Source organism: Aethina tumida, chromosome 7, assembly GCF_024364675.1.
Source record: "Aethina tumida isolate Nest 87 chromosome 7, icAetTumi1.1, whole genome shotgun sequence".
In the NCBI taxonomy this organism is placed as follows: domain Eukaryota; kingdom Metazoa; phylum Arthropoda; class Insecta; order Coleoptera; family Nitidulidae; genus Aethina; species Aethina tumida.
Window position 1 is genome coordinate 3,899,217 of NC_065441.1, and position 22,044 is coordinate 3,921,260.

The 22,044-nt window shown below is 33.2% G+C and overlaps 5 protein-coding genes and 1 non-coding gene across 12 annotated transcripts in view; 2 read left to right on the forward strand and 4 right to left on the reverse strand.

Annotated features, from left to right (window-relative positions):
• Positions 1-1,914, reverse strand: part of LOC109598117 (alpha-actinin, sarcomeric) — a 28,265-nt gene extending 26,351 nt beyond the window's left edge. Inside the window, exon 1 of one of the 2 annotated variants that reach the window (XM_049970248.1) lies at positions 1,607-1,914. In XM_049970248.1, coding sequence (XP_049826205.1) covers positions 1,607-1,723 — 117 coding nt within the window. In that variant the 5' untranslated portion in view covers positions 1,724-1,914. The remainder of the gene's footprint in view (positions 1-1,606) is intronic. The other variant, XM_020013955.2, reaches the window with a different exon arrangement.
• A 2,874-nt stretch (positions 1,915-4,788) lies between these two features.
• Trnaq-uug (transfer RNA glutamine (anticodon UUG)) lies at positions 4,789-4,860 on the reverse strand. The gene has a single exon. It is a non-coding gene; the product is annotated as a tRNA-Gln (tRNA).
• A 161-nt stretch (positions 4,861-5,021) lies between these two features.
• LOC109598105 (uncharacterized) lies at positions 5,022-7,109 on the reverse strand. Of its 2 annotated transcripts, none has more exons than XM_020013940.2 (6): positions 6,864-7,109; positions 6,634-6,800; positions 6,295-6,580; positions 6,091-6,236; positions 5,723-6,039; positions 5,022-5,668 (listed from the first exon to the last, which is right to left on the reverse strand). In XM_020013940.2, the coding sequence occupies exons 1-6, from the start codon at positions 6,916-6,918 to the stop codon at positions 5,209-5,211; spliced, it is 1,431 nt and encodes a 476-aa protein (XP_019869499.1). In that variant the 5' UTR covers positions 6,919-7,109; the 3' UTR covers positions 5,022-5,208. The 2 variants fall into 2 exon arrangements, with proteins under 2 accessions (XP_019869499.1, XP_019869498.1); XM_020013939.2 differs by having other exon boundaries at positions 6,634-6,815.
• Positions 7,110-7,675: 566 nt separating this feature from the next.
• Positions 7,676-11,756, forward strand: LOC109598115 (palmitoyltransferase Hip14). 2 transcript variants are annotated; one of them, XM_020013951.2, is made up of 7 exons: positions 7,676-7,950; positions 8,005-8,544; positions 8,601-8,768; positions 8,944-9,306; positions 9,362-9,524; positions 9,581-9,825; positions 9,882-10,103. In XM_020013951.2, the coding sequence occupies exons 1-7, from the start codon at positions 7,801-7,803 to the stop codon at positions 9,969-9,971; spliced, it is 1,719 nt and encodes a 572-aa protein (XP_019869510.2). In that variant the 5' UTR covers positions 7,676-7,800; the 3' UTR covers positions 9,972-10,103. The 2 variants fall into 2 exon arrangements, with proteins under 2 accessions (XP_019869510.2, XP_019869509.2); XM_020013950.2 differs by having other exon boundaries at positions 7,682-7,950; positions 9,959-11,756.
• A 69-nt stretch (positions 11,757-11,825) lies between these two features.
• Positions 11,826-16,373, reverse strand: LOC109598116 (MOB kinase activator-like 2). Of its 2 annotated transcripts, none has more exons than XM_020013952.2 (6): positions 16,159-16,373; positions 15,933-16,099; positions 14,548-14,644; positions 14,030-14,154; positions 13,487-13,859; positions 11,826-13,139 (listed from the first exon to the last, which is right to left on the reverse strand). In XM_020013952.2, the coding sequence occupies exons 1-6, from the start codon at positions 16,251-16,253 to the stop codon at positions 13,136-13,138; spliced, it is 861 nt and encodes a 286-aa protein (XP_019869511.2). In that variant the 5' UTR covers positions 16,254-16,373; the 3' UTR covers positions 11,826-13,135. The 2 variants fall into 2 exon arrangements, with proteins under 2 accessions (XP_019869511.2, XP_019869512.2); XM_020013953.2 differs by having other exon boundaries at positions 13,512-13,859; positions 16,159-16,365.
• A 171-nt stretch (positions 16,374-16,544) lies between these two features.
• Positions 16,545-22,011, forward strand: LOC109598125 (centrosomal protein of 97 kDa). Of its 3 annotated transcripts, none has more exons than XM_049970012.1 (12): positions 16,545-16,922; positions 17,570-17,721; positions 17,774-17,932; positions 17,984-18,085; positions 18,159-18,355; positions 18,507-18,590; positions 18,654-18,847; positions 19,166-19,234; positions 19,298-19,480; positions 19,532-20,340; positions 20,395-20,532; positions 20,586-22,011. In XM_049970012.1, the coding sequence occupies exons 3-12, from the start codon at positions 17,804-17,806 to the stop codon at positions 20,841-20,843; spliced, it is 2,163 nt and encodes a 720-aa protein (XP_049825969.1). In that variant the 5' UTR covers positions 16,545-16,922; positions 17,570-17,721; positions 17,774-17,803; the 3' UTR covers positions 20,844-22,011. The 3 variants fall into 3 exon arrangements, with proteins under 3 accessions (XP_049825969.1, XP_019869523.2, XP_049825968.1); XM_020013964.2 differs by lacking the exon at positions 16,545-16,922 and adding an exon at positions 17,312-17,422; XM_049970011.1 differs by lacking the exon at positions 16,545-16,922 and adding an exon at positions 17,312-17,422 and having other exon boundaries at positions 19,298-20,340.
• The last annotated feature ends 33 nt before the right edge of the window (positions 22,012-22,044 follow it).

Below are 22,044 nucleotides of genomic sequence, written 5' to 3' on the forward strand. Positions count from 1 at the left end.
TAAAAAAATTATTTATTATTCTATATTTTGTTTGAATCTTATTTTAAAATTGACTTTTGAATATATTATAAATTTTACTTACTAGAAATCATTAAGAATTAAAAATTACATTAAAATTTATATTTACGTAAACTAAAATATTGTATTATTTTTAACAATGTCGACGAATTATTAAGAATATTTTTTAAAGCTGAAGAAATTTGAGTAAAAATATTTTTGACGAAGAATTTGTGCCAGAAAAACAATCAACAATGTAAAAATAAAACGTTAAATTCGTCACAACTTTCAGTTAATGCTTCTAAAATTTATGCAAGATAAATGAATGTTTCAAAATTGTTCGAAAATTATTTAAAAATATACGTTTTTCTTATTTAGCAAGAAGGATTACTTTATTTATATTTTTAGTAAAAATTTATAATAAATTATAAAGATTAAGGATTATTACAGAATAAAATAATATAATGTAATGTAAGCTGGTAGTTTAAAATAATTTTAATGTTGATTTGACAACAAATCCAAAAATTGGACTCCAAAATTACATGTGTCACAACCATGACCTGCATCCAATTGTTTTCATTGAATTTTTCAAGACAATTGCATTCAAATCACGCCTGATATATTTGACTCATGCCTTTTAAATCATTTTAGATTAATAATTATCCAATATTACAAAAAATTCTAAAAATAAATCATCCAGTTATCGTTGCTAAAAGAAATAAACAATATTCCTTAACACTTTCGTAGTTATTGAATTGTCATTTAAAAATATATATTTTTGTAAAAGTGGACGTGTTTTATTAACATAAGAATTTAATGATTTAAAAATTTAACATTGAAATTCTATTTTTAGTCTCAAAGGAAAAAAAAATGTAACATTAACATTTGCTGATCCATTGTTTTCCTTCTAAAATTTAATGTGATGATGTGACTATAATAATTTATTATAATTCAAATTAATAATCACATTTTCAAAAGTATTCAATGAGTGTCAGGATCATTTTGATTGGTCAGTTTGAACCTTACATCTATCAGATTAGATAAAACAAACGTCAGCTCAAATTCCTTTTGTTAATTATTATACCATCATAATGAAAAATATATTTTTAGTTGAGTTATAAAAAGAAATAGTTTTCAGAGGTTTGTCTCCAGATTGTTTTTTGATTGGTCCATTTAAATAAAAATTCGATGTGATTGGACGAAATTATTTTTACAAATTTCTTAACCCAATCCAAAAATAACATTAATAAAAACACCGTTTCGAAAGAACCGTGTAAAACAAGAAAATTTCTCGGTGGCGAAAATGACTAATGGACTTCTGCACGCCACTGTTACAAAATGTAAAATCTGTCCTACACAATAATCCGGCGGACGAAACAGCATTTTGCTAATATTTCGAATGGTTCCATTGAAAAATCCATTACATCACGGTTTTAAGTAAAGCTTGCCAGGCCGGCGAACGAAAATAGTCCCGCGGGATTGAGTTACGGGGCCTAGGTACGAATAAAATCGGACGTTATGTATTAATAAGCCGCGAAGCCCGAAATACCCAGGACGCCCGCTTTGAGGTTATGCTCGGATGTTTACAGTACCACCCCGGGAGTCCTACCTTTTTCTGTTGTTTCTCCCAGGCGGGATCGAGGAGTCCCTCGCGCTCCCATTCCTCCTCCTGTTCCATGTACCCGTCCGGGTACTGGTCGACGTTGTTGTAGCCGTCGGTCATCATCTTTCTATTTGATAATCAATCCCAACACCGTTGTTGTTTTTTTTTTTTTAAACCGTGTAGCGATGGACGGTCGTTTTGCGTGTTCGTTCGATTTGGTTGTGTTTCAACTTCGTCGTGCAAAAAGCACACGACCCAACGCGCACTTAACCCCACTAGCCCGTGCCCGACTGTTGTCTGCCCGTTTCTCGACGATCGGTGTCTCGACCGTTAGGAAGCGGTGCGCTTTCGCTCTCGCTCCCTCCTCTGCGGCTCCTGCATCCGGGACGCCATCTTTGGGGCCATGCGGGCACGTCGTCGGAGCGGTGTGACACGGGGATCGGTTTCAGGACCGCGATCGCTACTTTACGCATGATTAACCACTTACAAATGGTTTTTTAATATTATTTGCAATTGCATGTTTAAATAACTTTGCAGACTTTATTCTATTAAAAATTGCGGAAATAATTTCTACAGAACAAATGTAATTGTTTAAGTAAAACACTTTAGAAACTATTTTAAATGTTTAAAACCGTTTATTTTCTTTTACAAGAAGATTATTTCACAGTTTTTAATGTCACTTTATAAAACCACAGTTATGAGAACCCACAGAGATTTTAGGAAGTAATGGAACATACAGAAATAACAATAATAAGTGAATAAAGTTCCTTGAATATTGTTTTGAACATATATAGTTGGAAAATTTAATAGTTTACCACAAATAAATGTTTTTTGAAATTTTCTGTTTGTGATTTACAAAACAAATGGGTTTTTTAATATTATTTGCAATTGCATGTTTAAATAACTATGCAGACTTTATTCTATTAAAAATTGCGGAAATAATTTCTACAGAACAAATATAATTGCTTAAGTAAAACACTTTACAAACTATTTTAAATGTTTAAAACGGTTTAATTTGTTAAAAATTAATTCATAAATTTATTTTCTTTTTCTTTTACAAGAAGATTACTTCACAGTTTTTAATGTCACTTTATAAAACCACAATTATGAGAACCCACAGGGATTTTAGGAAGTAATGGAACATAAAGAAATAACAATAATAAGTGAATAAAGTTCCTTGAATATTGTTTTGAACATATATAGTTGGAAAATTTAATAGTTTACCACAAATAAATGTTTTTTGAAATTTTCTGTTTGTGATTTACAAAACAAATGGTTTTTTAATATTATTTGCAATTGCATGTTTAAATAACTACGAAGACTTTATTCTATTAAAAATTGCAGAAATAATTGTTTAAGTAAAACACTTTAGAAACTATATTAAATATTTAAAACCGTTTAAATTATTAAAAATTAATTTATAAATTTAATTTATTTTATTTTACAAGAACAATATTTCACAGTTTTTAATGTCACTTTATAAAATCACAGTTATGAGAACCCACAGAGATTTTAGGAAGTAATGGAATATAAAGAAATAACAATAATAAGTGAATAAAGTTTCTTGAATATTGTTTTGAACATATATAGTTGGAAAATTTAATAGTTTACCACAAATAAATGTTTTTTGAAATGTTCTGTTTGTGATTTATAAAACAAATGGTTTTTTAATATTATTTACAATTGCATGTTTAAATAACTATGAAGACTTTATTCTATTAAAAATTGCGGAAATAATTTCTACAGAACAAATGTAATCGTTTAAGTAAAACACTTTAGAAACAATTTTAAATGTTTAAAACCATTTAAATTATTAAAAATTAATTTATAAATTTAATTTATTTTTTTTTTTACAAGAAGATTATTTCACAGTTTTTAATGTCACTTTATAAAACCACAGTTATGAGAACCCACAGAAATTTTAGAAAGTAATGGAACTTATAGAAATAACAATAATAGTGAATAAAGTTCCTTGACTATTGTTTTGAACATATATAGTTGGAAAATTTAATAGTTTACCACAAATAAATGTTTTTTGAAATTTTCTGTTTGTGATTTACAAAACAAATGGTTTTTTAATATTATTTGCAATTGCATGTTTAAATAACTATGAAGACTTTTTTCTATTAAAAATTGCAGAAATAATTGTTTAAGTAAAACACTTTAGAAACTATATTAAATGTTTAAAACCGTTTAAATTATTAAAAATTAATTTATAAATTTAATTTATTTTCTTTTACAAGAGGATTATTTCACAGTTTCTAATGTCACTTTATAAAATCACAGTTATGAGAATCCACAGAGATTTTAGGAAGTAATGGAATATAAAGAAATAACAATAATAAGTGAATAAAGATTCTTGAATATTGTTTTGAACATATATAGTCGGAAAATTTAATAGTTTACCACAAATAAATGTTTTTCGAAATTTTCTGTTTGTGAGTTGCAAAACAATAAATAATGATTATTTACACAATTGTCACTTTGTAAAATTACATCTATAAGAACACCACAGAGATTTCAAGAAATAGAGGATATATATGGAAATAAGTGAATAAAGTTCTTTGAACATTGTTTTAAATATACATAATTGGGAATTCTATTAGTTTACCATAAATATGTTTTCTGATTTTTTTTGTCTATTATAAAAGAATAAATGTTCATCATTTTTTATCACTACAGAGATTTCAGGAAATAGGGGTAGATATGAAAATATCTACAATAACAAGTGACTAAAGTGCCTTGAACATGCGTTTTATTTTACCATAAATAAATGTTTTCTGAAATTTTTTATCGATTACAAAAGAATAAATATTTACAATTTTTTTTGTCACTATGTAAAACCACAGCTCTGAGAACACCATAAAGATATCAGGAAGTAGAAGATATCAAAATAATAATAAAGTTCATTGAATATTGTTTTAAATATAGTCCAAAATTTTTATAATTTACAGCAAATAACAAACATAAAATTTAAACATTTTGGACATTTAGAAAATTTAATGTTAACAAACGTTGCAGACTGTAATTGTGTTCCACAGATTTAAGAATTGAGGCGAAAACTACAAAACTGTTGTTTAAACATTTATAACGTCTTTTGTGAATGAATATAATTCTTAATATACTTTCGTGTTATCAAATATTCAACAAATTATAAAAAGGGTTAATTGAAACAAGGGAAAAAAGTTAGGTTCCACCGAGATTTGAACTCGGATCGCTGGATTCAAAGTCCAGAGTGCTAACCATTACACCATGGAACCTGTTATATCAATTATGTTTTAAACATCGATTACATTTGACTTGACCTAAATTTAAACAATTTCACTTTTAATATGAGAATTTCAATACAACTAAAAATAAATTCATAACCTATAAAAATAGTATAGTAATAATAAAAACACAAATTACATTAAATAAAAGATTTGTTATAGTGCCTCTCAAATTTTATTCTTATTTTATTATAGGTATATATACAATATTATATGTAAACAATATAAAATATAAATATAAATATAAATATAAACTGGTCCTATGCATTGAATGTATAAAATATAAAGTTTTTCTTACTAGATGTATACATAAAATATAAAAACCCAGAAGTTTTTAATTCATCTGGAATTACTACGTTTCCGCGTCCACTCGGTCGAGTCCTGCGTGTCCCCGAAACGCGTCTGCTTCACCTCCACGAACCTGAACGCCGAAAACACAGTAGCGATCTCCCGCAGGAAAAAGCCGATGGACTCCGCCAACGGTCTGACGAAATCGCGGAACGACACTGCGAGGTTTTTAAGGAATATCAAAGGAGGTTGCAGGACCGCATTGAAGACGGTGGCCAGCAACGGTTTTAACAGATAATCCGACGACACTTGCATCAGTCCAACCGTTAGAGGTCGAATCAAGCTGACAGTTATGAACCTGCAAAACTGCAGACAAAACGACGTGCAAAACGAAAAACCAATGTGCAGAGTTCCGAACATCTCCGCCCAAAATTTCGTCGTGTAATTTTCGGTTCTCTCTGCTAACAGTTCGGTGGACGCCAAAGGAGATCGGTCCACTGTTTGCAAATATCTACAAATACAGATGCTCAATTATATGTTGTTGTAGTTTAAAAAATTGGGTTACTGCGTATCTCCATGATCAAAATAATAGACGTCAACCCTAGTGGTTCCGTCGCAGTCCAAAAGTGTAGCCTTTTTAGGGAACGGCTCGTGGTGAACATTCTTGTTCAGAACCGATATGGTTTCTCTCAATTTTTTGACGTTAGACAATTGTTCATCCCCATACATTTCCCTGATAATCAAATTTTCATTTGTTTTGTTTTTCATACGTTTGTGTCTGTCTGGCGGAGCCTCCTTCCTGCATTTTGGATTGTTGCAGTTGAGAAGAATGTTTTCCCGATTTTGCTTCAACGTGCGGTCCACCAGCTCAAACACCAACTTCTGCAAAATAATCTGTCACATTGACGTCGGGGGGATTAAGAAATTGATTACTTTAGGTGGAGATCTATGTATCGTAGACTCCTTAACGTTGATTTTGTAGTAGTCATTGGTGGAGGCTTCGCTGTGATTGGCACCGACAAAACGTCGCAACCACTGCACTATATTTCTCCTCTTGTTCCCGTATCGTGCCACAAACCCTAAACCCAAAACATTAACCAACAAATCACACACATCTGCTTAACTACAATTCATTACTCGGTGTGTGGTTTTTAGCGATCCCCCGGTGATAGTGTCGTCTGTTGTACGTGGCACTGTTCTCCGGACAGCTGCAGCGAAACTCGTGCCCGTTCCAATAACTGGGATGGGGGCAAGGCTGGTTGCAGGTGGAGCATTCGGTGCCCGTCGTTGCCGGTTCCGCAATTGCTGAAGGGGCTTCGTCAACGGGAAGTGTTTCCGTACAAGTTGTCTTGTTCCACGATTCGTCCGAATCAATTTTCGTCTGCTCCACATACTTCTGGGCGTGTGGCGCCAATTTCGGCACCTTTTTTGAGAAAAAAAAAATACTAATTATTAAAAAAATAAACTTTTTTTTACCTTGCACTCGTCCATGATTTTATCGCTAAACGAAAAGCTTTCCAACTCTGGTTCCTCGTAGCTGCTCCTAAACTGCGGCGTTTCTGGGCCCATGAGATCGATTACTGCCTCTAAATCCTTTTTGACGCCAGAAATCGAATGTTTGGTGTATTCATATCTGTTATCCTCTTGAGGTGAAAGATCTTATTAACTTTTTTAGAAATAATCGTCTTTCAGAGGTAAATGCTCACCTTCGGGACTTGCAGTAACTCCTCTATTCACGAAATCGTATTTGTTTTCATTCATTGTATAAAATTTGTATAAAATTTGTAAATGATATTTGGTCTGGTTGAATGGATGATTATTCAATCATCGAAACCACTTTACAGCATTGTTAATGCAAATAATTTCGACGATTAGATGGAAAAATAATCATCTTCAAAATTGTTAAGAATGTCTCCATACAAAATCTGTTCGTATTGCGATGTCTAGGAATAGACTGAATTGTAATGATCTTAAATATTATTAGTTGATTTAGTTGTTGTCATGACAATTTAATAATTGAAGATGAGTGGGCGTAACTTTTTACAAATCTAGTATGTATGGTGTGGATTCTTGCAAATCTAGTTGTACAAGCGTAGTATTTTTTAGTTTAGAACAATAGTACTATAAAAATATTATTTAGTTAAATTTGTTTATTAATGAAAAATGTGTATTTATTTAATTTCAACAAATCAATTATTTTATTGATTCAAAATGTGAACAATATAAAAATAAGTAGGATTAAATAAAATAATTAATATATTAATCCAGGATATAAACTATTGTTAGGTATTAAAATTCTCTACAATTATTTACACAGAGTAACCCCCGTATATTAAAGAACATTAAAGAATCATAAGTGTATTGGTGGTTGCCTATCTGCATATGTCATTAATTTGTATTTCATTGTTTTTGTTATAAGTGAACATGTAATCAAAATATTGTGTATAATATATATTTTCTAAATAATAGTAACGAAATAAATATAGTTTCTCAAATTAGAGGAAAAATAATTAATTTCTATTGTTGGCCAGAATGAAAACAAACATAGGCCGCGCACGCGCAATTTGTGCGTGAAAAGCCATTCGAATGTCATCTGTCACCGTTCTGTCAAAGACAAAAACAGCCCCAATTTTTGGGTAAAAAATGTATCAAAACGCTTGCGGGGCTGCGGCGGCAAGCGCGGGCGGTTGCGTGGAGACGGACCGAGACTGCCATGGTCTGATCAACCAGGAGCCCAGCGTGCCCACCATCGAACACGACTATAGCGGCTTCGACATCGTCAAAGCCACACAGGTAAACACACTGCTTCAAACTTGAAATATTCAAGTAAAAAATAAATTGTTTTAGTACGGAGCATATGGGAGAGTGAAGGAATTGGTGGAGGCGGGCTACAACGTGAACCAAAGAGACAGTGAAACTGTAACACTGCTTCACTGGGCGGCAATAAACAACCGGAAGGCGATCATCAAATTCTTCATAGAAAAAGGGGCGGAGGTCGATGCGGTTGGGGGCGAACTGAACGCGACTCCCCTGCACTGGGCGACTAGACAGGGCCACTTGGACGCGGCGGTGATTTTAATGAATGCGGGCGCCGACCCGACCCTCCGGGACGCAGAGGGCTGTTCCTGCATTCACCTTGCGGCTCAGTTCGGTCACACGGCGTTGGTCGCGTATTTCGTGGCGCGGGGCGTCAGCCCCGACTTAGTGGACAGGACTGGCATGACGCCTTTAATGTGGAGTGTGTGGAAGGTGTGCAGTTTGGATCCCACAAGACTGTTGCTCACGTTGGGCGCGTCGCCGAATCTCAGTGACCAGCAGGGCAACACTGCCTTGCACTGGGCCATCTTGGCAAGAAATACCACTGCTATTTCCACCCTTATCTTACAGGTGACTAATTTATAATGTCTGTGTGTAAGGAATTATAAACTGTTAATAATTTTTAGGGACATGCAAGTTTAAATGTTCCAAATCACAGAGGTGACACTCCATTGTCAATGTTACAGTCCCAAATTGGGTCTATGTGGGTCAGTCAGAAGGTTTCAGAACACATAAAAGATCACATTAATATAGCTAGTTCCAAAAATTTTATTAAAAGAATAGCTAAAGATAAGGTAAGTCACATGAGTGCATTGTTCTTTAATTTATGTCGAGTACTCTATTATTAATTGCACAATTACTGATTTTGTTTTGTTAAGTTATCTATTGAGAAAACATATTTATTTATTTACTCTCATAGATTTGTAATATTTTATTTTAACTATATTTTAAATTTTATCAATTTTTTAGAGATTGAAATGGTGGTGCATGGTTGGAACCCCATTCATGGCGTTTTACATCGCCGGCGCAATTCTCAGCACAAGTCTATTGATCCTCATCAAGATCTTCTTGCTGGTGTGTCTGTACATTGTGATCCATTACGTCGGTCGTATTTTGTACGATGATCGACTAATGGCCCTCTTACCTCTCAGCATATATTTGGCAACCAAAATGTGGATGTATTTCACCTGGTTCATCTACATAATGCAGTTCACGACTATCATAACGACAGTTGTGTTCGTTACGAGTTCTTTGTTACTTTGGTACTGCTTCCTTAAGTCGTGGTTGGGAGATGCAGGCATCATTTCCACATCTCAACAGTTACAATTCAGGGTATTAATTTTATTTTACTGTCTGTTGATAAGTGTAATGCAATATATTTTCGTAGACAATCATCGATTTGGCGGAGAAAGGGCCGGGAGGCTTCGAGCCGTCGACATTCTGTTCCGCCTGCTTGGTACGCCGTCCGTTGCGTTCGAAACACTGCTCCGTCTGCAACCATTGCGTAGCCCGTTTCGACCATCACTGTCCTTGGGTTGCAAACTGCATTGGTACATTTCCTTAATGATTTTACTTTGAATTTAATATTAATGGTGGTGCGTTGTAGGAGCGAAAAATCACAAGCATTTCATCGGTTTCCTGGCCAGTCTTGTGCTGATGTGCTCGCAAATGCTGTACGGTTCGGTGCAGTTCTGGCAAAACGAGCCGTCGTGTAATGTGACATCAGGTGAGGGTTTCTTTCAGATGATGGTGGCAATCAGCCAGTGCGACACGTGGGTCGCCTGGGTGGCTCTAAACGCTCTCTTCCACTGCATCTGGGTCTTCATGCTATTCGTCTGTCAGATGTACCAGGTATGTTTCGAATTCCATGTGTTCCAGTCGTATTTAAATGTGTTACAATATTTAAGGAGTCAATTACAAGAGGAATTATTAATATTGAACATGTGTCGGAAAAAATGGTGAAACCGTGGATTTGTTGTTTTAGATCACTTGCTTAGGAATGACGACGAACGAGCGAATGAACAAAGGTCGTTACACCCACTTTATAGCGAACAACGGTAAAAGTCCATTTTCCAAGGGTCCGATCCAGAATCTGGTGGAGTTTTTCGAGTGCGGCTGTTTCGGTTTGTTTAAACCGGAGGCACGGGACTGGCTAACCAGTTTCGATCTCGACAAGAACATCGAGAGGCAGCCGCTGCTTAGGCACAAGGAGAATTATCAGTATGTGTGAGGTCACAAGAGGTACGCAAGTCTGATGATGAGAGAGAAAACGTTCTGATTCGTCGAGGTTTCGAGGTCGGTTAGGAAATATGTGGTCGATTATTTCGGGTAAAAGATTTATCAAAATACAGGATAAATATTCCGGATATATAATAGTTAACTGCAGATTGAAAGGAAGAGCAGAATACTCTGGATTACTGAAAATAGAACATAATTATATGTTTTGGATAAATATAACAATAGAAAATGGATTGAATCTTAAAATATAAATGAAATATATTTTTATAAGATTTTTGTTTTTTATAAAGTTATATTAAATTACACTTTTTATTATAATTTTATATTTATTTTTTATATATCTACAATTTGGATTGTATACAAATTATATATCTTAAATATTACCTGTACTAAATCTGTATATACAAAAATTTATAAGTATTATAAAACAATTTTTAGCAAAACATGTATGTGCGGATTGCGCCACATAATTTATAACTGACCATTAAGTAGATAAGTGGCCTAAATGAAACTAATCAAAATAATTGCTTTTATACCAGCACAGTTATAGAAAAATGCATATTCTGATAATTGTGGAGTTGAAAATAGGAAACTCCGTTTATCAACAATGGTACAAAAATTGAATTCACAACTTTAAATATATCAAGAATATTATTAATAATTGTTTTATTATTATTTTAAACTAAACATTTGGGTAACTTTTACTATGGATTGTTTAAATTTTTATTGAAATGACTGCACTAATAAATCAGAAAAATAATAACTAACAAACAATTAAATATTAATTATGTATAAAACTGCAATTATTAGAACGTTTTGATATTAATCCAAAGAAAGGACTGACATTTAAAACTATATTAATTAAAGTACACTTGTGATTCTAAATTAGTTTAGCTCTCTTAGATAATACATTCCAAGTAAAGCATTTTTTAAATGTTTAAATTTTCCTTAATACCTTCTTTTAATCATGACTGTTTTATTATGTAAGGTTTAAACAAAATGTTCTAAATGTATATTTGTAAATTTTACATAGGTTCGTTTATTTTCAAATATCAATGTGTAAAAAATCCGCTTTTTAAATCTAGTCAATTGTACTTAAGCACTGTACATAAAACACTGTATATTTAATTATGTATTTCCACGATTTATGTACACCTAACACCAATTTATCATATAGGTCTTCCATTTTTTAAAGTGGATTATGAAATTGGTCTTTGAACGCAGAACAAATTAAACCAAATAATGTTATTAATCGACAATAACAAAAAGGCCAGTAAACAAAACTCGTCAGCTTTACTTCCGATTTTTAGTATATAAAAAAGACAACAACGAAGACGCAATAAGGAACTGGACCAGTTTCTGCTAAATCAGCAACTATTCGCTTTGTGTCGCACTTTTCAATGTTTGCTTCAAAGCGATCATTTTGTAAAATATGTGTCATCACATTTACTATATAGTTTCCACAAAAATACTAGGAGAAACACCATGTAATTTATTTGTAATAAATATTGTATATATACGATTAAATGTTTAAATAATGCTAATTTGGTTGTTTTAATATGTAATGATCCTTTTGAATAGGTAGGGGAAAGGTAAATAAAATAAATTGTGTGTAACATTTGGTGATTTTATTTTTCATTCTTCAACAAATGCTATATCTAATAGCCGTTTACAGAATCTAAAAATAATAAACTAAAATTCATATTACAATATAATATATACATTAGCATCAGGAACAATCAACACTGTACAGAAAATAAAATGAAATGCCTCTTTTTAAAATCACAATAATAAAACTCTCTGAAATATAGTGCACAATCGATTTAAGTCTTTAAGGAAGATTCATCTAAAAATTCTGGACAAAAAGAGTTACCACTACTCTTTTAATTAACAATACACTTTTATAATAAAATATGCTTAGAATTTTTTTATTTAAATCTCGTGGAACGTGTGAAATTTTCTAATATGTAATATATAAAATTGTGCTTGACTAAATTGTGAATATACATTTTGTTGTTATGCAATACCCAAATGAAGCATTCACATATAATTCAACGTGCAAATGTTCGCATATTCACAAATAATCATCAATGCAATGTCAACTCTGTTTGTCATAGGTTCGCCTTGTGATTCATTAAGTACCATCTAATTGTGTCTCATTAATTTGTCCGGAACACTAGATAGTTGTTTTAAAAAATGCAAACACAACCAAAAAAGAAGCATACCAATATAATTGTCCCGTAAATTAAAAAAATATTTGGTAAAAATGCGTTAGGTTTTAAACGATTAAATACACAATACACATAGTTAATTAATCATTTTTCAATATCACAGGAAAAAACAAGTCAAAGAATTTAAACGCTAAAAAGTAACCTACTAACTAAAAGTCCGTAAAAGCTAAACTATCTGGTGTTCGAAACTCCCAATAAATAAAAATGTTTACGATGAACGTGAGGAACAGATAATTAAGGTGATGGTCGATTAAAAAGGGCGAAACTGAAACGGGGACGAAACGTCGAATAACAATCGATAAATTAACAAAACAAGGCGTGCACGTAATTAATATGTGAATGAATGAACGTGTTTGACGATTCGAGCAGTTTCCTAAGAACAAAATAAAATTTGAGACTAGAAAGAATACTTCTCGCGAACATTCCGTCCGTCCCCGTTTTTCTCGTAAGTCATCATCCCGTTGGAGCACAATTGAGAAATTCAACTATTCCATCGTATAAATAATTAACATTGTTAAAAACAACAAATTAAAAAATAAAAAACCGCAGCACTAAAGTCCTGGTAAATCACATGCTCTAGCTATTTTAATATACGTCAACAAAACATCATCATTTCGAGAGGAGATCGCCGAAATAACTTCCCCGACATCACATGAAGCTTCCAGTCTCTCGCCGATTAGGATTTATTGTCGCTATCTGAAATAAAATATTTTTTTAAATTCTATCAAGCATATTAGTGAAGAGTCACCTTCTCTTTATTGGGGATCAAAGCAACACTTTCCTACTATTGTTTTTATTTTTTGTTAAATAGTTACAAATTGTTAACAAATTAGAACACATGCCACATTTTAGATTGGATGTACAAAACAAGTTTATATATTATTTATTTTAATAAATAAAAATTTATTTTTACTTGCATTGATTTGCATTTATGATGTAGTCCCGGATGTTAACCAGGTCAAAACATGCGTGAATTTAAATTTAAAATAAAGGAACATCAGGTGAGTGATTTTTTAACTCCAACTAAAATTTTAATGTCAAACCTTGATAGGAAATTAGTCGACTTACTGGCGTCGTCCTGGTTCAGAGCCCGCGCCCCCTCCGCATCGCCGCCCTCGGTCGCTGCGACCGCCACATCCGGCCTATCGCCCGCCGCCACATCCAGCTGCGCCTCCTGCTCGCCGGTCAGTCGCAACGCGACCTCCAGATCACGCAACACCTCCGTCTCCTTAGCGTCGATCAGCGCGAATCGGCTGTGCAAGGCGGTCAGATGGGCGAACGTCAGGTTCAGGTGGGCGTGGAGGCCGAGCAGCGCCACCTCTTTGAAATGGGCCGCGTAAAGGTGGGCCACCACGTGGAACAGCAGCCGCACGATCTTGCGCACTATTGACTCGAACGACGAGGGAAATTCATTTGCTGAAAGGACAAACAAACGTTCTGGATTAATAATGCATGGAGTATTTGCATTTTTATTGAAATATTCGTCTTTGTAACTGTATAATAGATTAGAAAACAATGTTCCATGACTCAATATGTAAAAAACAAAGAAAGTCGTAACATTAATATTAATAGTATAACGATCTTACCATATTTAGTAGGAAAAATATTTTCATCACTTATAGTTTTCTGAATAAAAGTCATCACATAATCTATATATTGAGGGGCGGCCACTTTCGTCTTCTTTCCCTTCTCGTCAAACCACAAATATATTCTGGAATAAAATTAAAATTAAAATCAATTGTCTATGCGACGTTGTGAATTATATCCATAAAAACAACATTATCAGTTATAAATGTTTATAAACTTTCGCATAAAAACAAAACAGTAATAAAATCGATCTCCTGTCTTCAACACACGAAATAAATTACGTAAACAATGGTAAAGCATCGCAATAGCAAATTTCCAAATCTTCAATATAACCCAATTACGCTAATCGCAATCGACACGTTTTTTCCACAACGAAAACACATTATTATTGACCCACTTCCGCGACACGTTTCGAGGAAGGTCGCGGCCCTGTTTTGTTAGTCGCATCTCTTTAATCTTTACATTATTTATTTATTTTTTTCACCGACTAAACAATAGATTTCGGGCGGGCACTTACTTTTGACCTGGACCTGTCATATCTGGACAACCGGAGGGAGTACAAAATTCACTAACTGTCCCGTACACTAGGTTCACGTGGTCGAATAGGGCCATCGCTGAAAAATACAGGTTGTTATTATTTTGCACAATTTTACTCTCGATTAGTGAGAATTGACTTAATATAACTAAAACATATGATTTTTATTAATATTTTTCAACAATTCATATTTATATTAAACTACATACAGTACAAAAATTTAAAATTTTAAAGAATCAAAACTAATTACAATAGTAACAAATAACTTATTATATATTGAGTTATTTTAATCATATAATCAATATAACAAGCTATTTTTTATTAGTATTTTAAAATATTTTAATAGAAATAATGTTATTTAATTTATTTACTTTAATTGAAATTTTACATTAAATACTTTAATTAAAAAAAATAATTTTTAATATTTAACAATTTCTTACATCTATCATCAAAGTCTTAATAACATAATAAACAATGAATTTATAATCATAAAAACAAAATAAATTTCTGTACTTAAAAATAACAAATGACTTAATTAAACAATCGTCTGATCAATAAAACAAGTGATTTTTTAATTGTTCTTTTTTTTCCAATCTTTTAATAGAGATGATTCTATCTAATTTATTTTAAATTGACGATGACAATAATTGATCAAAAACCTAATAATTTTAAAACCACGATTAAGCAAATATTTGGACGAATGAATTATAGCTTAAAATTAACATTTCAAAGTAGAAACATCAAAATAAAATATTTCAATATAAAAACAAGTTTGTATCAAAACAAATTAAAAACCGACGACTTAATAAACACCACATTAATTAAAACAGTTAATTCAGACATTTTCTACAATGGACGAATTGAAATTTTCCATGGCGGTGATTTAACTTCCTGTTTTCGTGAACACCAAATTAAAACTGTTTAATTTCGCTCGTTACGCAATCCAAAACGGCGACAGGAAAATCTGTGGGTCGCAAAAACCGTCGATAACTTTTAATTAGGCACAATTTGATTTTACAATTGAACGATAAAAATGTGTGTATTGTTACGTAAGTTGTTTGGTGAAAAATTAGGCGGATAAACATAAAATAATTGAGCTAATCATTTTGTGTATTATATAATTGTCGTGCGTTAAGACCCAAGATAATTATCGAAGATAAATATAATTGTTTTGAAATAATCAGCCAGTTGCTTTTAAAGTTTATTTTTCTTCGACTTGTGTTTGATTCAGATCTAAACTACAGCCACATTTCCAAGTACTTAAGCTGCAAATATTGATAGGAACATAATCAGATTATGTCAAACAAATGATTCATTTTTCTGGTAAACATTTGCACAACTGAACAAAGGATCATAGAGGCACTTACTGTGCGACGCGAGCCACTCGTTGTAGTCCAGACCAGCTGGCAAATCGACTAGGAGTCTCATGTCTGTTTCGGGCAGCTTCCTTTCCAGGACTTGTGCCTCCAGGTACAGTTTCGAGTCGCCGCTGGTGTTTGCATCTGTTCCCTCTTTTTCTTTACGTCTGGCCTTCCTGTAACAACATGAAAATATTAAATTGTATCAGAATTGCCGTATTAAAGTTGTCGTAACCGGCAGAAACAGCTGACAGTTTGGTCAATGTCCAGTGGTAGAACACGGACTTGATTGTCGATTTTGGCTCGCGACAAAGTTTTGCCCAACCACATCTCACTCAAGTTCAGGGTGGAATAAACCCCGATAACAAGATTTCATTACAGGCGTCGCGAAACCTTACAGCTCACGATTTATTGGATTTACCATCAGGAGAACAATTAAGGCTCTAATGAACAATAAACTTGTTATTGGTTTAACGCGTACGTTCCTTTAATAAAACAGGCGACAGTACTATAATTACGCGTGTTGTTTATTACAAATAATATTGATTGAGATGGTGTAATTGTACGAAATTAGAACGCCTAATTTGGAGGCTCCAACAAAATAACTAAAATACACCTTACCCGATGAACCAGTCAACGGTGTCGCGTAGATATTCCGGTAGACGCTCCAGTTTGTTAACTTAAATGCCACTTTCGTCCCGAACAAAAACAAACACAAATAAATCAGTCCCGAAAATCGCTAATGCACCACTCAGCTGATATATTTTGCTTGTTAACTATTTTTAGTTCTAACACCTGTCAGGTTTATTGCACTCAGTTACCGACGCAACAATTCGACGATCGGTCCGTGTTGTTCGACCGCACTTTCAAGACGGCTTTAATAACAATTCAGGCCCGTCTAAATATTTGTTCGATGGAAAATGAAGTCATCGTCTCAAATCGCAAATTAACTCCATATTTATTTCTGTCAATGCTGCCAACATAACGGGCCACTGTCATGTGAGTTAAATTAAATTATTTACAATTATTCGGATATTAATAACATGTTTTCAATTATGTTTAGCATTTAATACACATTTTTGAATTTCAAAAGTGTGTTATTTATATTAAAGAGCAAAAAATAGAGGATTTGTTGTGATGATTTTATTTTAACAGTTGGTAGCATCTGAATAAACTTGAACAAAAACTTTCAAAATATAGCTTTTATTTTGATTGTTATTTGGGACAATTATGGTTGTATTTACATATTTGAATATTTAATGTATTAGATAAATTGCTTATATACCTGCACTAAAACTGCTAATAAAATATTAAAACCATTTATTGCTTTATTTGATTTATAAAAGTATATCATAACTTGAGACGTTTATAAATCATAACTGTCAAAGACGATTGTCAAAATCCAATATTTGTTACTATTTTTAGAAACAATTTAAATATAGTAAACAACGACGTACATGTTTTTATTGTTAATATTATTATGACCTAAGTTTCAATGGGTAATTATGTACTTTTGAATTACACCGGTTATGGGTTTATCACTCGAAATCCAAATAATGCACATTATTTCATTAATAACGGTTAACGGGGCATTAATAATTAATTATCCATTTAATTGCTTCGATTAACGCTTCTTGTTTTTTTAGAGGAAAGTCCGGAATCTCTCGATTTATCGAATAAAAAGCTCAAAAAACTTAACAAACCCAGTCCCACTGAAAGCAATGTAACAACCCTTATTTTAGATGACAATGAGCTCCAACGTTTGGACAACATTGATTCATATTTTAAACTTCAAAAGGTACAATTAAATAAATGTGAATGTTAAAAAAATAACCTCTTTTTATTTATAGTTGTCTGCTGTGAATAATCAATTGCTGCGCATGTATGGGGTGTGCAGATTACACTCATTGCACACTCTAAACCTGGCACACAATGGTATTCTTACAATTGAGGGGCTGAAAGAGCTTGTTTGCTTGAAGTGGTTATGTTTATCAGGAAACAGTATTAAGGTTGTTTTTTACTGTGCTGCTGTTACAGTTTTACTAATTTTTAAGTTTTAGACCATTGAACATTTACATACAAACACTAATTTAGAATATTTAGATTTGTCTGAAAACAGTATTTCTCATATTAGTGATTTATCATATTTAAAGAGTCTCAAGGTAAGATTTCTGTTAAACTGGATTGGAACTATTAAAATTTAATAAATAACTGGGTTTTAATTGATTATTTTAGGAATTGTATCTGCATAAAAACAAGATCAATCATTTAAGCCAGTGTGATAGATTTTTGCCTGTTAGTTTAACAACATTAACATTAGCTTCTAACAATATAACTGATCTGAATGAGATTTCAAGATTAGTCAATTTGACAAATTTAACAAAAATCTCCATTGCTAACAATCCTTGTGTTAACATGACTGGGAATAATGTGTATCCTTTTTAACTAAACAATGTTTTGGTGGGAAAATAATACTTCATTGTGATTAAAAATGAGCAATATGTTTCATATTCTATCTCTTATTATAATAAATAATAAAAATATATGTGCTTAATGTGTAATATTTTTCTTAACAATTAACAGAGGCTTTGATTACCGTCCATTTGTAATAAACTGGTGCTTGAATGTTAGTGTTATAGATGATTATGTAGTTGATGCTATAGAAAGGTAAACAATTAAGTTACATCAATCATTTGTCACTATTACTTTATTTAATATTCCATGTCATAGTTTAAGGGCTGAATGGTTGTATTCGCAAGGTAGAGGTCGACATTTTCGAGTTGGTGATCAGCAGGAACTTACTCAGTATTTAGCTTCTGTCTGTCCTTTAACTGGTGAAACTTTAGAGACTGAGGAGGATCGTAAACTCAGATTGATACTAAGCAAAGCTCAACATCATCAGCAACAACTCAAAGAACAAGGCGGTAATGATCAATTTGTCATGCGTTTTTGGGATTATATAAGAAATAGAATAATTAAATATTTATGAAGCTTTCTAACTAAAATTGGGCGATGAAAAATCATAAAATTACAATTTTCTCAAGAAATCGCTCTTTTCTAGTTTTTTATTCATAACTCATTCACAATAAAATGACATGTAATTATATAAATTAAAAATTTGATTTGGTGTGGAATTCCCTATATAATTTTTATTTACATAGTTTTTTGTCAAGTCTGTTTTCAATGACAGATTAGGTTAATTAATGTTATTTCAACCACATTCATTAAAGAAAATGTTCTAGACACTCCAACACCATCACCAATAACAAGAAAGAAATTGCAAATCAACAAGAGTTCGCCAAGAATGAACGGTATTATCAGTATATATCAGAGTATTTTTTAAATTTGGTATTTATATGTACCTTTTGTTTTAGTCTCAAGATTAAGCAATAAATTAAAATCGCCTGATCGCATGACTTCGAGCTGTTACAGCACAAACAACGACAGCGACAATCCGAAACTAATGTCGAGAAGTTTAGATCCTACAATGTTCAGACAGAACAACACCAAAACAACAAATGACACCAACAATTACATAATCTCTGAAAAGTGTTTAGGTAATTCAAAAGAAATCAAATTGAACATGATTAATACTAATGTTTTTGCAGATTCTGAACCTATCAACAGTCCACTTCAAGCCCTCTCAAAAATGGTCCCAGTTCCGGAGTCGTTAATGAGTCCGGATTACCGACCTCCTGGTTTGGTCGGTCGCATAAATTCAACAATCCCAACCCCAATAGTCACCAACAAGACTAAAGTGCAGCCGGTCAGATCCCCGAAACCGACCAGACCGACTCCTGGTAGACTACGAACGAACATCAATCCGGAGATGCGCAAGACCGGTTCGCCGTCGCCTGCACGTCAAAAGCGCATCAACAACAACTTAAATTCGAACAGCAAGCCGGACACGCCGAAAAAGACGATTTTGAGAAAGTCGCCGAGTAGCGAGGAGGAGTCGGAGATTTGCGATTCAAAGCTTCAGACTATCCAAATGAAGGCGGAAGAGAGGAGGATGCAGAAGGACGCGGAACTTTCTAGCAACGGCAGCAATGAGGACAAAGTTGAACAGGCGGTGGTTTTTATTCAGAAAATGTGGCGAGGCTATTACACCAGGAATAAAAATAAGGAGGTGCAGGAGATGTTCAGGACTTTGCAAAATCAGAGGGCCAATCAGTACATTCAAAAACTGGCCTCGGATATGGAGAACACGAAGGCAGCTTTGGAGAGTGAAAGAAAGATACAGATGTTACAGACTGAGGCGATCAGTGCCCTTTGGAAGAAGATTTCTGCACTCCAGCCGGAAACTGGAACCAGCGAGGGTGTTAGCAACTCTGTTAGTATGACTAACTTGTCTCTGGGCAATAATACTGAAGTCGTCAAGGAACTGGCCCAGACCTGCACCATGCTACAAAATCAAGTACATATTCATTGACAAGTCATTAAAACATATTAAACAATTATCCAATTTCAGATACAACAGCTACAAAGTTCCATGCAGGACATTGTAAAAGTAATGACCGCCTTCAGCCAATCGACAGGCATAAGCCAGAACTTTAAAGACAACGGAATAGCGACTCAAACTGAAATCGTCGCCGTCCACACCCCTCAAGTAATAGTCCAAACACCATAGTGTAATCCAATTTTTACGCGGTTCATTTTTAGGGAGAAGCCGGCAAATTGTTTCCGTTCCAACGTCAGACGCGTCCGTCGTCGTTGCCGTTGCCGGTGGGCGTGCGCAAAAAGGACGCCAACACGGCCACCACGCTGAACTCGGAGCTGAAGCAGTACGCCGGCACGCTGGTGGACGGGGTCATAAAAACGGTGTCGGAGGAGTCGAGAGACGACTCCTCCGCCACGCAATCGGAGGGCGAGAACACTGTCACGGAGGACGACGTGGAGAAAACTGATGAGGATAAATGAAGGGTTAATTAAGTACAAACTCTTGCCTGTGTTACTCATTTTTAGCTTGCGTTTTTTTGTCTTAATTTATTTTGTTGCACCGAGACTGGAATCTTATCTTGTTTTTGATGTTTTTTTTGTCATTAATGATGTATAAATTTGTTTTCTAAACTGTTTTTTATGTTATTCTACCTCTTTTGTTAGGTATTGTTTGTTATATGCACACAAGTTACTGTTCTGTTGATCACTTGTGTAAAAAAATCAAGGTAGCTTAAGTATGTACTAATTTTCAAGACGACGACAAGATGCTGTATTTTTAATACTTAAAACCAAAGATACTCTAATTATATTTAAACAGAAATCTCTTGTGTTCGATGAATATTACAAAATAAACTGTGAGATAAGTTATTTAAAGAATCTCAGGGTGGGAATGTTATTAATGGCGCATTTACCAAACTGAAAACACTAAGGATGAATAGTTTTTCATGTGAGCACGTTATATAAACAGCAAATCTATAGATCTGTCGAAGTTTATTTATAGTAGTAATAAAAACCGCATTTAACGTCAGTTTTTTAAATTGTGGTGAATATAATTTGTTAATCAATCTGCCTTTCAAACTACATTTGCTGCCTGGGGACTTCCTTTTTAAATTTATTACCCTCAACAAAATTATTACCCAAAACAAATATACTGTTTGCTTGGCAGTCAATAATCATTGCTTATTACTTTCTTTTGGCATCTCTAACTGACACTCCGTCTCCAAACTGTGAGATAATCAAGAAACTAACCGAAAATAAATTTTTAATGGTCTGTGACTACTTAAATTTATTTGTAATAAACAACATATAAACATGTAAAAATTTTTAGTCACATTAATAAATTATAATCACCTCAATCTTAACATTCATATTTTACTTGTTGCATAATAGTAGATATTAAGACAATACTCAGTTCACAATATTCATTGACAGCAGTGAATTAATCCATTATGTAATATATTAAAAATTCTTTTTAAGAATCTTTTTATATATTTATATTTTGTATTGTTGGCTTCAATTGGTCCACGAGCACTGATATATTGAAATATGGAGATAGGGTGTATTATTGGACAAATGTTTCACTTAAACTTGTGCAGTATTTAAGAGATTGCAATATTTGAGCTTTATTAATAAATGTTGGATGCTATAATGTGTTTTATTAATCTTATAGTAATTAAAACTC

Excerpts from the sequence above, each read along its gene's own strand:
- LOC109598116 (XM_020013952.2), bottom strand. The coding sequence starts at position 16,253 with ATGTGGTTGGGCAAAACTTTGTCGCGAGCCAAAATCGACAATCAAGTC. Across the intron at positions 16,100-16,158 it reads ACTGTCAGCTGTTTCTGCCG|GAAGGCCAGACGTAAAGAAA; the intron begins GTTACGACAACT and ends ATGTTGTTACAG. Across the intron at positions 14,645-15,932 it reads CGAGTGGCTCGCGTCGCACA|CGATGGCCCTATTCGACCAC; the intron begins GTAAGTGCCTCT and ends TGTATTTTTCAG.
- LOC109598125 (XM_049970011.1), top strand. Across the intron at positions 18,356-18,506 it reads AACATGACTGGGAATAATGT|AGGCTTTGATTACCGTCCAT; the intron begins GTATCCTTTTTA and ends AACAATTAACAG. Across the intron at positions 20,341-20,394 it reads GCACCATGCTACAAAATCAA|ATACAACAGCTACAAAGTTC; the intron begins GTACATATTCAT and ends ATCCAATTTCAG.
- LOC109598115 (XM_020013950.2), top strand. The coding sequence starts at position 7,801 with ATGTATCAAAACGCTTGCGGGGCTGCGGCGGCAAGCGCGGGCGGTTGC. Across the intron at positions 8,545-8,600 it reads TTTCCACCCTTATCTTACAG|GGACATGCAAGTTTAAATGT; the intron begins GTGACTAATTTA and ends AATAATTTTTAG. Across the intron at positions 9,307-9,361 it reads CTCAACAGTTACAATTCAGG|ACAATCATCGATTTGGCGGA; the intron begins GTATTAATTTTA and ends ATATTTTCGTAG.
- LOC109598105 (XM_020013939.2), bottom strand. The coding sequence starts at position 6,918 with ATGAATGAAAACAAATACGATTTCGTGAATAGAGGAGTTACTGCAAGT. Across the intron at positions 6,237-6,294 it reads CGCTAAAAACCACACACCGA|GGTTTGTGGCACGATACGGG; the intron begins GTAATGAATTGT and ends TTTTGGGTTTAG. Across the intron at positions 6,040-6,090 it reads TACATAGATCTCCACCTAAA|AAGTTGGTGTTTGAGCTGGT; the intron begins GTAATCAATTTC and ends ATTATTTTGCAG.